The following is a 15,922-nucleotide window of genomic DNA, read 5'->3' on the forward strand; positions in this document are numbered from 1 at the left end:
CTGGCCACGTGAGCGTGCTTGAAGGACAGGAGTTCCTGTAATACACGTAAACAACATTACAAAATACAACTGGCCACGTGAGCGTGCTTGAAGGACAGGAGTTCCTGTAATACACGTAAACAACATTACAAAATACAACTGGCCACGTGAGCGTGCTTGAAGGACAGGAGTTCCTGTAATACACGTAAACAACATTACAAAATACAACTGGCCACGTGAGCGTGCTTGAAGGACAGGAGTTCCTGTAATACACGTAAACAACATTACAAAATACAACTGGCCACGTGAGCGTGCTTGAAGGACAGGAGTTCCTGTAATACACGTAAACAACATTACAAAATACAACTGGCCACGTGAGCGTGCTTGAAGGACAGGAGTTCCTGTAATACACGTAAACAACATTACAAAATACAACTGGCCACGTGAGCGTGCTTGAAGGACAGGAGTTCCTGTAATACACGTAAACAACATTACAAAATACAACTGGCCACGTGAGCGTGCTTGAAGGACAGGAGTTCCTGTAATACACGTAAACAACATTACAAAATACAACTGGCCACGTGAGCGTGCTTGAAGGACAGGAGTTCCTGTAATACACGTAAACAACATTACAAAATACAACTGGCCACGTGAGCGTGCTTGAAGGACAGGAGTTCCTGTAATACACGTAAACAACATTACAAAATACAACTGGCCACGTGAGCGTGCTTGAAGGACAGGAGTTCCTGTAATACACGTAAACAACATTACAAAATACAACTGGCCACGTGAGCGTGCTTGAAGGACAGGAGTTCCTGTAATACACGTAAACAACATTACAAAATACAACTGGCCACGTGAGCGTGCTTGAAGGACAGGAGTTCCTGTAATACACGTAAACAACATTACAAAATACAACTGGCCACGTGAGCGTGCTTGAAGGACAGGAGTTCCTGTAATACACGTAAACAACATTACAAAATACAACTGGCCACGTGAGCGTGCTTGAAGGACAGGAGTTCCTGTAATACACGTAAACAACATTACAAAATACAACTGGCCACGTGAGCGTGCTTGAAGGACAGGAGTTCCTGTAATACACGTAAACAACATTACAAAATACAACTGGCCACGTGAGCGTGCTTGAAGGACAGGAGTTCCTGTAATACACGTAAACAACATTACAAAATACAACTGGCCACGTGAGCGTGCTTGAAGGACAGGAGTTCCTGTAATACACGTAAACAACATTACAAAATACAACTGGCCACGTGAGCGTGCTTGAAGGACAGGAGTTCCTGTAATACACGTAAACAACATTACAAAATACAACTGGCGTGTGCTTGAAGGACAGGAGTTCCTGTAATACACGTAAACAACATTACAAAATACAACTGGCCACGTGAGCGTGCTTGAAGGACAGGAGTTCCTGTAATACACGTAAACAACATTACAAAATACAACTGGCCACGTGAGCGTGCTTGAAGGACAGGAGTTCCTGTAATACACGTAAACAACATTACAAAATACAACTGGCCACGTGAGCGTGCTTGAAGGACAGGAGTTCCTGTAATACACGTAAACAACATTACAAAATACAACTGGCCACGTGAGCGTGCTTGAAGGACAGGAGTTCCTGTAATACACGTAAACAACATTACAAAATACAACTGGCCACGTGAGCGTGCTTGAAGGACAGGAGTTCCTGTAATACACGTAAACAACATTACAAAATACAACTGGCCACGTGAGCGTGCTTGAAGGACAGGAGTTCCTGTAATACACGTAAACAACATTACAAAATACAACTGGCCACGTGAGCGTGCTTGAAGGACAGGAGTTCCTGTAATACACGTAAACAACATTACAAAATACAACTGGCCACGTGAGCGTGCTTGAAGGACAGGAGTTCCTGTAATACACGTAAACAACATTACAAAATACAACTGGCCACGTGAGCGTGCTTGAAGGACAGGAGTTCCTGTAATACACGTAAACAACATTACAAAATACAACTGGCCACGTGAGCGTGCTTGAAGGACAGGAGTTCCTGTAATACACGTAAACAACATTACAAAATACAACTGGCCACGTGAGCGTGCTTGAAGGACAGGAGTTCCTGTAATACACGCTTGAAACAACATTACAAAATACAACTGGCCACGTGAGCGTGCTTGAAGGACAGGAGTTCCTGTAATACACGTAAACAACATTACAAAATACAACTGGCCACGTGAGCGTGCTTGAAGGACAGGAGTTCCTGTAATACACGTAAACAACATTACAAAATACAACTGGCCACGTGAGCGTGCTTGAAGGACAGGAGTTCCTGTAATACACGTAAACAACATTACAAAATACAACTGGCCACGTGAGCGTGCTTGAAGGACAGGAGTTCCTGTAATACACGTAAACAACATTACAAAATACAACTGGCCACGTGAGCGTGCTTGAAGGACAGGAGTTCCTGTAATACACGTAAACAACATTACAAAATACAACTGGCCACGTGAGCGTGCTTGAAGGACAGGAGTTCCTGTAATACACGTAAACAACATTACAAAATACAACTGGCCACGTGAGCGTGCTTGAAGGACAGGAGATCCTGTAATACACGTAAACAACATTACAAAATACAACTGGCCACGTGAGTGTGCTTGAAGGACAGGAGATCCTGTAATACACGTAAACAACATTACAAAATACAACTGGCCATGTGAGTGTGTTTGAAGGACAGGAGTTCCTGTAATACACGTAAACAACATTACAAAATACAACTGGCCACGTGAGCGTGCTTGAAGGACAGGAGTTCCTGTAATACACGTAAACAACATTACAAAATACAACTGGCCACGTGAGCGTGCTTGAAGGACAGGAGTTCCTGTAATACACGTAAACAACATTACAAAATACAACTGGCCACGTGAGCGTGCTTGAAGGACAGGAGTTCCTGTAATACACGTAAACAACATTACAAAATACAACTGGCCACGTGAGCGTGCTTGAAGGACAGGAGTTCCTGTAATACACGTAAACAACATTACAAAATACAACTGGCCACGTGAGCGTGCTTGAAGGATAGGAGTTCCTGTAATACACGTAAACAACATTACAAAATACAACTGGCCACGTGAGCGTGCTTGAAGGACAGGAGTTCCTGTAATACACGTAAACAACATTACAAAATACAACTGGCCACGTGAGCGTGCTTGAAGGACAGGAGTTCCTGTAATACACGTAAACAACATTACAAAATACAACTGGCCACGTGAGCGTGCTTGAAGGACAGGAGTTCCTGTAATACACGTAAACAACATTACAAAATACAACTGGCCACGTGAGCGTGTTTGAAGGACAGGAGTTCCTGTAATACACGTAAACAACATTACAAAATACAACTGGCCACGTGAGCGTGCTTGAAGGACAGGAGATCCTGTAATACACGTAAACAACATTACAAAATACAACTGGCCACGTGAGCGTGCTTGAAGGACAGAAGTTCCTGTAATACACGTAAACAACATTACAAAATACAACTGGCCACGTGAGTGTGTTTGAAGGACAGGAGTTCCTGTAATACACGTAAACAACATTACAAAATACAACTGGCCACGTGAGCGTGCTTGAAGGACAGGAGTTCCTGTAATACACGTAAACAACATTACAAAATACAACTGGCCACGTGAGCGTGCTTGAAGGATAGGAGTTCCTGTAATACACGTAAACAACATTACAAAATACAACTGGCCACGTGAGCGTGCTTGAAGGACAGGAGTTCCTGTAATACACGTAAACAACATTACAAAATACAACTGGCCACGTGAGCGTGCTTGAAGGACAGGAGTTCCTGTAATACACGTAAACAACATTACAAAATACAACTGGCCACGTGAGCGTGCTTGAAGGACAGGAGTTCCTGTAATACACGTAAACAACATTACAAAATACAACTGGCCACGTGAGCGTGCTTGAAGGACAGGAGTTCCTGTAATACACGTAAACAACATTACAAAATACAACTGGCCACGTGAGCGTGCTTGAAGGACAGGAGATCCTGTAATACACGTAAACAACATTACAAAATACAACTGGCCACGTGAGCGTGCTTGAAGGACAGGAGTTCCTGTAATACACGTAAACAACATTACAAAATACAACTGGCCACGTGAGTGTGTTTGAAGGACAGGAGTTCCTGTAATACACGTAAACAACATTACAAAATACAACTGGCCACGTGAGCGTGCTTGAAGGACAGGAGTTCCTGTAATACACGTAAACAACATTACAAAATACAACTGGCCACGTGAGCGTGCTTGAAGGACAGGAGTTCCTGTAATACACGTAAACAACATTACAAAATACAACTGGCCACGTGAGCGTGCTTGAAGGACAGGAGTTCCTGTAATACACGTAAACAACATTACAAAATACAACTGGCCACGTGAGCGTGCTTGAAGGACAGGAGTTCCTGTAATACACGTAAACAACATTACAAAATACAACTGGCCACGTGAGCGTGCTTGAAGGACAGGAGTTCCTGTAATACACGTAAACAACATTACAAAATACAACTGGCCACGTGAGCGTGCTTGAAGGACAGGAGATCGCACCACGATTTAACATATTAAACAGTTATATGTATGTAGCAGCATCATAATGGGTTCAAATAGACGACAGCGAGGTGGAATGTTACTCAGGTTTATTCATATTTTCTCATTCTTTATTTCTTTACATCTCAAATATGTGGACCAAGCTGTCCCAGTAACGAAGTTATCCGTCACGTCATCACGTGCACAAACGACGAATAAGAACCGAATATTTCTCCTCTTCCAGCAGCGAATCCAACCGAGCATTATATCGTAGTTAAACATCCTACAAACCAGAGTTTATATAGCCAAGAGAACAATAGAAGGCGCAACGCATGTGCCTACAGTTGCACATGCAAGAAATGCACATCTGTATCTCAATACCCGAGTAATCGATAATAATATCTAGACTTACTACATGTCAAAATAATTATTATAGATGACAATACCTAGACTTACTACATGTCAAAACAATTAAAACTATATACAAACACTATCACATACTCCCCCCCCCAACTTTAAATGACATCCTCGTCATTTAGATGGCGGCGCGTCAACCAGAGAAAGGATACACCCGAGTACTGAACCGTTAACTTGATCGAACACATTTTGAGAAGCAAGCTCTTTAATAAATTTAAGTCGCTGGCGTAACTCTGAATCATTAATGACATGACTCATAACATACTCATCCGACTTCATCCAAGCAGGTTTTTCTCCAACTCTCGTAGAACGTCTTGGTTCTATACTTGACAAATCTTCAGACTTAGAAGTACGACTTCCATCCGACGGTTGACCCAATTCAACCATTTCTACTTGAATTGGATGTACCTCGGTGTCAGACATATCCGAATGTCCTGACGCGTGGTCGTCACCACCTGGAGCTTCATCCTCTACCACAAGAGCATCCGAGTCGTCACCCTGAACCTCTTGTGTAGCCGACCCATTTCCAATAGATTCAGAACCAACAGCAGAAGTGTCATCGGTAACAGACTTCACAGTGTCAACTACTATCTCAATCATATCAGAATCAGAGTCATCACAGTAATCCACATTATCAGGAAGATTTTGACTTCGTGACACTGATACTGGATGCTTCTTTGTAGACGTAGATACTTTAACTCCCTGCTTCTCAGAATAAAACAATGACCCTATTGGTAACAAATGATTTCTATGTAAAGTTCTTTTCCTTCCATGTCCTGCCTCAGGTTGAACAATAAATACGGGGATATCAATATTGGGCTGGTCTACAACTATATACACATCCTGATCAAAACGATCGGCCAATTTATGTCTACCATCAAACGCTAACGATTTAACTAACACCCTATCACCGACCTCAATAGTAGCTCCACGAACTTTAAAATCAAACCCAACTTTCTGTCTCTCCTGAGCTTTCTTAGACGCTACAAACGCCTGTTTATAAGCATTGCCGAGACGCTCCCTTAATGCCTTAGTATATTCAAAAGTGGATTTACACCCTCAGTTTATGTCTATACCAAATGCTAAGTCAATGGGAAGTCTTGGTTCTCGCCCAAACATCAGGAAAAATGGTGATTGCCCAGTTGACTCATGACGAATGCAATTATATGCATGTACCAGGGGCCCTATATGATTTTTCCAGTCCTTTTTCTGATCAGGATTTAGTGTACCCAACATATCACAAAGTGTTTTGTTAAATCGTTCACATATACCATTACCCATCGGATGATACGGCGTAGTTCTCGACTTTTTGATGTTAAGAATAATGCACAACTCGCGTATCAACTTTCCAGTAAATTGGCACCCTGATCAGTATGAATTCGTTGGGGAATACTGTAATGAATTATGAAATTTTTAAAGAACGTCTCTGCTGTTGTCTTAGCCGACATGTTCTTTGTTCGCAATGCCAAGGCATACCGGGTGAAATGGTCTGTAATGACAAGTACATATTTTTCACCACTTTTAGATTGTTCAAGTGACTTAAAATCCAAACATACTAATTCTAACGGTTGTGACGTTGTAATACTCACCAATGGAGCTGTCAAATTGGTGGGCGATTTCCTCCTTAGACACCTACCACAGCTTTGTATAAATATTTCAACATCCTTTGACATACCTGGCCAAAAAAATCGATCTCGCAATAATGAATAGGTTCGATCTCTACCAGGATGACCAATGTCTGTATGACAACCGTGAATTGCTAATTGAACATGAGATTTTGGCAATACCAACTGCCGTCTTGTCTGATCATTAATTACAACTTCTCTATAAAGAACACCATGTTGTAAAAACAGACTATCAAATATTCTTAGCATTACAGAATTATGTCTTGTCGTCGGAACCTCAAACCTCTTAGGCTTTCTGTTATTTCTAACAAAATTTATCCATGGCCATAAATCATCATCTCATGACTGTACCCTTCTCCAGTCCCGTTCAGTCATATCTTGAATACTCTGTCCTTCGTCAACATCATCTAATACTGATGCAGACATACACAAAGATTCTACATATGGCTGTGTCTCCATAATACTACATAATGCTTTTACCGACTCTTTATCAATATGTTTCCCATCTTTAGCCATCAAACCGGGCAACCTAGATAGTCCATCGGCATCAGCATTTTGTTTTCCTGATCGATACACCAACCTAAAATCATAAGCAGCCAAAGCAGCAAGCCAACGATGACCTGTGGCATCGAGTTTAGCTGAAGAGAGAACATAGGTCAATGGATTATTATCAGTGAATACGGTGAAAGAACTGCCGTACAAATAATCGTGAAATTTCTCTGTCACTGCCCATTTTAAACATAGAAATTCCAAACGATAAGCGGAATAATTCTTTTCAGACTTGCTTAGCCCACGACTACCATAGCTAATTACTCTCTTTTGTCCATCTTGAATTTGATAAAGAACAGCACCCAAACCATGAATGCTAGCATCAATATGAAGTTCAAACTCCTTACTATAGTCGGCATAGCCCAGAACTGGGGGAGTTGACAAAGCGGATTTCAATTCTCGGAATGCATTCTCTTCTTCCTCACCCCATTTCCAATGACCACTTTCTGCAGGCAACTTAGCACACTTACTACCTTTTGTGTTATTCATCAAGCTATAAAGTGGTCTTGCAAGCTTAGAGAAATCCTTGACAAATTTGCGATAATAGCCTGCAAACCCTAGAAATTGTCGTACCTCATCAGAAGATTTTGGTATAGGCCAATCGTTTATTCGTTGAACTTTACCTGGATCAGCTTCAATGCCCTCTGAAGAAACAATATGGCCTAAAAACTTTATCTTGTCCTTGAAAAAGAAACACTTATTGGGAGCCAGTTTCAACCCACACTCCCTAATGCGATTGAAAATTTGTTCCAATCGTTCAAGGTGTTCCTCAAATGTATTTGAAAATACTATTATATCATCCAAGTAAATTAGGCAAATATTCAAATCAAGACCATCAAAACAGTTGGCCATCAACCGTTGATATGTGGCGGGGCTATTACATAACCCAAATGGCATGCAATTGTATTCGAAGAACCCAAGAGGCCCTACCGTAAATGCAGTTCGCTCTTTGTGTTCTTCTGCTACTTCAGTTTGGTGATAACCACTTTTCATGTCTTAAGTGCTGAAATACTTTGACCCCTTTAATGCATCAAACATTTCCTCAATGCGTGGCAATGAATAGTTATCTTTCACAGTACGACTATTCAGTTGTCTAAAATCGACACACAATCTCAAACGACCGTCTTTCTTCCTAGCTAAAACTACATTGGAAGACCAAGGTGAATTCGAACGTCTAATAATACCACTCACCAACAATTGTTGAAGATGATCTTTAACCTCTTGAAACATTGAAGGGGGAATTCGCCTGTGTCTTTGCTTGAAAGGACGTTCATCTGTCAACTCAATCCTATGCACTACTCTATCTGTGTGACCCACATCTGTGTCACTTGTTGAAAATATATCAAGATGTTGCTTAATTATATTTTTTCCGAGTTTCAGCTGTTCAGAACTAATAGCGAGGGTCTAGGGTTCGAGTCCCTACGTCGGCTCCAAATGTAGCAGCATCATAATGGGTTCAAATAGACGACAGACGACAGCGAGGTGGAATGTTACTCAGGTTTATTCATATTTTCTCATTCTTTATTTCTTTACAGCTCAAATATGTGGACCAAGCTGTCCCAGTAACGAAGTTATCCGTCACGTCATCACGTGCACAAACGACGAATAAGAACCGAATATTTCCCCTCTTCCAGCAGTGAATCCAACCGAGCATTATATCGTAGTCAAACATCCTACAAACCAGAGTTTATATAGCCAAGAGAACAATAGAAGGCGCAACGCACGTGCCTACAGTCGCACATCTGTATCTCAATACCCGAGTAATCGATAATAATATCTAGACTTACTACATGTCAAAATAATTATTATAGATGACAATACCTAGACTTACTACATGTCAAAACAATTAAAACTATATACAAACACTATCACATGTACATGTAGCTACTATTACTAATCAATGTTCAAAGTTTCAGAGATCGCACCACAATTTAGCATTAAACAGTTATATGAACATGTAGCTACTATTACTAATCAATGTTCAAAGTTTAAAAGATCGCATCACAATTTACCATTAAACCGTTATATGTACATGAACATGTAGCTACTATTACTAATCAATGTTCAAAGTTTCAGAGATCGCACCACAATTTAGCATTAAACAGTTATATGAACATGTAGCTACTATTACTAATCAATGTTCAAAGTTTAAAAGATCGCATCACAATTTACCATTAAACCGTTATATGTACATAAACATGTAGCTACTATTACTAATCAATGTTCAAAGTTTCAGAGATGGCCCCACAATTTAACACATTTAAACAGTTATATGAACATGTAGCTACTATTACTAATCAATGTTCAAAGTTTCAGAGATCCCATCCAATTTAACATATTAAACAGTTATATGAACATGTAGCTACTATTACTGATCAATGTTCAAAGTTTCAGAGATGGCCCCACAATTTAACACATTTAAACAGTTATATGTACATGACCATGTAGCTACTATTACTAATCAATATTCAAAGTTTCAGAGATCACACCACAATTTAACATATTAAACAGTTATATTCATGAACATGTAGCTACTATTACTAATCAATGTTCAAAGTTTCAGAGATCGCACCACAATTTAGCATTAAACAGTTATATGAACATGTAGCTACTATTACTAATCAATGTTCAACTGACCACAAATGCTACTAATCAAAATTTTGTAAACAAAGTATTCCATGCATAATGAATGTAGTTACTCAACACTGAATAATCAGGGTGGACATTTTGTCTTTGAAAGTATCTATAATGTATAATGTCAAATAATACTCACTGCAGCCGTAGTTCCATCTTTTGTGGCTAGTGCCTCATCCAACTGGTGGAAAAAACAAACTACATTTTACTTTGTATTGAACATGAACATCTCACATCATATGTACATACTTACATATTGATCACATACATGTGTACATGTAGTCACACACCAAGAAATGGATGTGTTAATCACATACATGTGTACATGTAGTCACACACCAAGAAATGGATGTGTTGATCATGTACACGTGTACATGTAGCCATACACCAAGAAATGGATGTGTTGATCACGTACATGTGTACATGTAGTCACACACCAAGAAATGGATGTGTTGATCATGTACACGTGTACATGTAGCCATACACCAAGAAATGGATGTGTTGATCATGTACATGTGTACATGTAGTCACACACCAAGAAATGGATGTGTTGATCACGTACATGTGTACATGTAGCCACACACCAAGAAATGGATGTGTTGATCACATGTGTACATGTAGCCACACACCAAGAAATGGATGTGTTGATCACGTACACGTGTACATGTAGCCACACACCAACAAATGGATGTGTTGATCACGTACACGTGTACATGTAGCCACACACCAACAAATGGATGTGTTGATCACACGTGTACATGTAGCCACACACCAAGAAATGGATGTGTTGATCACGTACACGTGTACATGTAGCCACACACCAAGAAATGGATGTGATAATCACACATGTACATGTAGCCACACCAAGAAATGGATGTATTGATCACACGTGTACATGTAGCCACACACCAAGAAATGGATGTGTTGATCACATGTGTACTTGTAGCCACACACCAAGAAATGGATGTGTTGATCACATACATGTGTACATGCATGTAGCCACACACCAAGAAATGAATGTGTTGATCACATGTGTACATGTAGCCAAACACCAAGAAATGGATGTGTTGATCACACGTGTACATGTAGCCACACACCAAGAAATGGATGTGTTGATCACATGTGTACTTGTAGCCACACACCAAGAAATGGATGTGTTGATCACATACATGTGTACATGCATGTAGCCACACACCAAGAAATGAATGTGTTGATCACACGTGTACATGTAGCCACACACCAAGAAATGGATGTGTTGATCACGTACACGTGTACATGTAGCCATCACACGTGTACATGTAGCCACACACCAAGAAATGGATGTGTTGATCACGTACACGTGTACATGTAGCCATCACACGTGTACATGTAGCCACACACCAAGAAATGGATGTGTTGATCACGTACATGTGTACATGTAGCCACACACCAAGAAATGGATGTGTTGATCACGTACACGTGTACATGTAGCCACACACCAAGAAATGGATGTATTGATCACACGTGTACATGTAGCCACACACCAAGAAATGGATGTGTTGATTACGTACATGTGTACATGTAGCCACACACCAAGAAATGGATGTGTTGATCACGTACATGTGTACATGTAGCCACACACCAAGAAATGGATGTATTGATCACACGTGTACATGTAGCCACACACCAAGAAATGGATGTGTTGATCACGTACACGTGTACATGTAGCCACACACCAAGAAATGGATGTGTTGATCACGTACATGTGTACATGTAGCCACACATCAAGAAATGGATGTGTTGATCATGTACAAGTGTACATGTTGCCACATACCAAGAAATGGATGTATTGATCATGTACAAGTGTACATGTAGCCACACACCAAGAAATGGATGTGTGTTGATCATGTACAAGTGTACATGTAGCCACACACCAAGAAATGGATGTATTGATCGCACATGCACATGTAGCCACACACCAAGAAATGGATGTGTTGATCACGTACACGTGTACATGTAGCCACATACCAAGAAATGGATGTGTTCATCACGTACACGTGTACTTGTAGCCACACACCAAGAAATGGATGTGTTGATCACATGTGTACTTGTAGCCACACACCAAGAAATGGATGTGTTGATCACACGTGTACTTGTAGCCACACACCAAGAAATGGATGTATTGATCACGTGTACATGTAGCCACACACCAAGAAATGGATGTATTGATCAGATGTGTACATGTAGCCACACACCAAGAAATGGATGTGTTGAGCACAACAATAAATATGTACGATTAGCTCATTTGTTATTTAACTGTCATTGTGTTATAATGGATCCCATAATGCTCTACAATACATCTTATGTGTCCTAATTTTTCAGGCAAACCCTCCCCTCACCGCGAACTGTCTTATGTCCTGTAGGTTGTACCTCCCCTCACTGCGAACTGTCTTATTTCCTGTAGGTTGTACCTCCCCTCACCTCGGACTGTCTTATTTCCTGTAGGTTGTACCTCCCCTCACCTCGGACTGTCTTATTTCCTGTAGGTTGTACCTACTCTCACCTCGGACTGTCTTATGTCCTGTAGGTTGTACCTCACCTCACCTCGGACTGTCTTATGTCCTGCAGGTTGTACCTCACCTCACCGCGAACTGTCTTATTTCCTGTAGGTTGTACCTCCCCTCACCTCGGACTGTCTTATGTCCTGTAGGTTGTACCTCCCCTCACCTCGGACTGTCTTATGTCCTGTAGGTTGAACCTCCCCTCACCTCGGACTGTCTTATTTCCTGTAGGTTGTACCTCCCCTCACCACGGACTGTCTTATGTCCTGTAGGTTGTACCTCCCCTCACCGTGGACTGTCTTATTTACTGCAGGTTGTACCTCTCTTCAACTCGGACTGTCTTATGTCCTGTAGGTTGAACCTCCCCTCACCTCGGACTGTCTTATTTCCTGTAGGTTGTACCTCCCTCACCGCGGACTGTCTTATGTCCTGTAGGTTGTACCTCCCCTCACCGCGGACTGTCTTATTTCCTGCAGGTTGTACCTCCCTTCAACTCGGACTGTCTTATTTCCTGTAGGTTGTATCTACTCTCACCTCGGACTGTCTTATGTCCTGTAGGTTGTACCTCACCTCACTGCGAACTGTCTTATTTCCTGTAGGTTGTACCTCCCCTCACCTCGGACTGTCTTATTTCCTGTAGGTTGTACCTCCCCTCACCTCGGACTGTCTTATTTCCTGTAGGTTGTACCTACTCTCACCTCGGACTGTCTTATGTCCTGTAGGTTGTACCTCACCTCACCTCGGACTGTCTTATGTCCTGCAGGTTGTACCTCACCTCACCGCGAACTGTCTTATTTCCTGTAGGTTGTACCTTCCCTCACCTCGGACTGTCTTATTTCCTGTAGGTTGTACCTCCCCTCACCGCGGACTGTCTTATGTCCTGTAGGTTGTACCTCACCTCACCGCGGACTGTCTTATGTCCTGTAGGTTGTACCTCCTCTCACCTCGCAGTCTTATTTCCTGTAGGTTGTACCTCCCTTCAACTCGGACTGTCTTATGTCCTGTAGGTTGTACCTCCTCTCACCTCGGACAGTCTTATTTCCTGCAGGTTGTACCTCCCTTCAACTCGGACTGTCTTATTTCCTGTAGGTTGTACCTCCCTTCAACTCACACAGTCTTATTTCCTGTAGGTTGTACCTCCCTTCAACTCGGACTGTCTTATGTCCTGTAGGTTGTACCTCCTCTCACCTCGGACAGTCTTGTTTCCTGCAGGTTATACCTCCCCTCACCTTGGACTGTCTTATGTCCTGTAGGTTGTACCTCCTCTCACCTCGCAGTCTTATTTCCTGTAGGTTGTACCTCCCTTCAACTCGGACTGTCTTATGTCCTGTAGGTTGTACCTTCTCTCACCTCGGACAGTCTTATTTCCTGCAGGTTGTACCTCCCTTCAACTCGGACTGTCTTATTTCCTGTAGGTTGTACCTCCCTTCAACTCGCACAGTCTTATTTCCTGTAGGTTGTACCTCCCTTCAACTCGGACTGTCTTATGTCCTGTAGGTTGTACCTCCTCTCACCTCGGACAGTCTTATTTCCTGCAGGTTGTACCTCCCTTCAACTCGGACTGTCTTATGTCCTGTAGGTTGTACCTCCTCTCACCTTGGACAGACTTATTTCCTGCAGGTTGTACCTCCCTTCAACTCGGACTGTCTTATTTCCTGTAGGTTGTACCTACTCTCACCTCAGACTGTCTTATTTCCTGCAGGTTGTACCTCCCTTCAACTCGGACTGTCTTATTTCCTGTAGGTTGTACCTACTCTCACCTCGGACTGTCTTATTTCCTGTAGGTTGTACCTACTCTCACCTCGGACTGTCTTATTTCCTGCAGGTTATACCTCCCTTCAACTCGGACTGTCTTATTTCCTGTAGGTTGTACCTACTCTCACCTCGGACTGTCTTATTTCCTGCAGGTTGTACCTACTCTCACCTCGGACTGTCTTATTTCCTGTAGGTTGTACCTACTCTCACCTCAGACAGACTTATTTCCTACAGGTTGTACCTCCCTTCAACTCGAACTGTCTTATTTCCTGTAGGTTGTACCTACTCTCACCTCGGACTGTCTTATTTCCTGCAGGTTGTACCTCCCCTCACCTGGGACTATCTTATTTCCTGTAGGTTGTATTGTTATTTCTTAACAGGATGTATGTCTTTTGTCCTGCTATTTTTAAAACGTTTTTAATAACAGGCCTTTTTTTCCCTGTCATGTTATTGCCAAATTAGTCGACTGCTATACAATATCAGGGAAAATTTTATTCAGTTTCACACAGCATTTCACTAAGCAAGTTTTAGCGATCTAAACAATTTTAAAACATTATTTAAAGAGGAATTGGAGATCAATTTTCAATTCAATTACTGACTACAAATATCACTAATCAATATTATGAAAACAAAATGTTCCCTGAATATGACTACAATATCCAGTATTTGGCTTATAAAATGTATTTAAATTAGCCACTTTTAAATAGCTTTTAAACATATAATCTATAATACACATGTACAAGCTCTTATCTGAAAATTGGCTCAAAGTAAATAGAGCAGTGTGATGCAGTATAGATCAGTAAATAGTTTTGTTTGCGGTACCAGGACGGTGTCGGACCGAGACGTAGAAAATCCTATTTTGTGTAGTACCGGTTGCCGAATTATGAATGTCCTGGGAAGTAGAAGGAACTAATTGGTTTATATGTTCTGCGTTGCAGGGTGAGCCGTGTTTACTTTACCAACGAAATGAGAAGCGTTTATATTCTGGCAATACTGTTGGGGGTAGCAATTGCGCAGGTGCTCGTGTGTGTGTTTTCTTTTCTTTTATTGTTTTTTCTTCTTTTTCTCCTCAGTTTTGTTTTATTTCACTCCTATTGATTGGTCTCTACTATTTTAAAGGATTACTGTCCTGGGTAGTATTTTTATACGTGTTTGATTGAGCAGGCGCTTGCACATTGTAGGTTTTTTCCTGTTTAATCTATATAAAGTTTTGCATCGAAATGTAGAATAGTATTTCCGTAAATATCCGATATCGTATTCATGTTTATCATTTATGTCGTGAACTTTGGGACGTCGATCGACTCGATGGTAACATTCGTTAAATTCGTTTCACTTCAGAGATTTAAATGTGACCTAAAAAGATTATAATCGATTAATAATCGATCTATGAATTGTCTATTTTATTTATGCAAACCAATAGCGATAACCATCACTAGTAAATCATTAAATATAGTAAACTTTACCGAGTGCATAAATGAATTTAAAGAAACATGCGCCATTTTCTTGAGTTACTTCCCTTATGCTTTAAATATTGATACTCATAAGCAGTTTACGACTAGCTTAGAGTCAGACAGACCACTAAACGAACGGCGCATACGCTATTAGGAGTACTCTATTACGACAAATATTATGAGTCTGTGCTGTCTAAAAACTTTAGACCATCTTGTAGACATATTTCATATTAACTAGATAAAACCTAAAAGCGAGCGCAATTGAGATAAATTAAATACGCTTTATAATATGTGTGTGTGTGTGTGTGCGCGCGCGCGCGCGTGTGTGTGTGTGTGTGTGTGTGTGCCCACTGGCGTTCTGTTCCTGGTGATTAGTTAGGTCT

The 15,922-nt window shown here is 41.2% G+C and overlaps 1 protein-coding gene across 1 annotated transcript in view; it reads right to left on the bottom strand.

Moving 5' to 3' along the window:
- The window catches only part of LOC121368759 (PCI domain-containing protein 2-like), an 89,422-nt gene extending 73,813 nt beyond the window's left edge, over nucleotides 1–15,609 (bottom strand). The window contains exons 1-2 of the mRNA XM_041493517.1: nucleotides 15,552–15,609; nucleotides 9,933–9,974 (exon numbers count right to left, since the gene is read on the bottom strand). Coding sequence (XP_041349451.1) covers nucleotides 9,933–9,974; nucleotides 15,552–15,587 — 78 coding nt within the window. The 5' untranslated portion in view covers nucleotides 15,588–15,609. The remainder of the gene's footprint in view (nucleotides 1–9,932; nucleotides 9,975–15,551) is intronic.
- Nucleotides 15,610–15,922: the final 313 nt, after the last annotated feature.

Source organism: Gigantopelta aegis, chromosome 1, assembly GCF_016097555.1.
Source record: "Gigantopelta aegis isolate Gae_Host chromosome 1, Gae_host_genome, whole genome shotgun sequence".
NCBI lineage: Eukaryota > Metazoa > Mollusca > Gastropoda > Neomphalida > Peltospiridae > Gigantopelta > Gigantopelta aegis.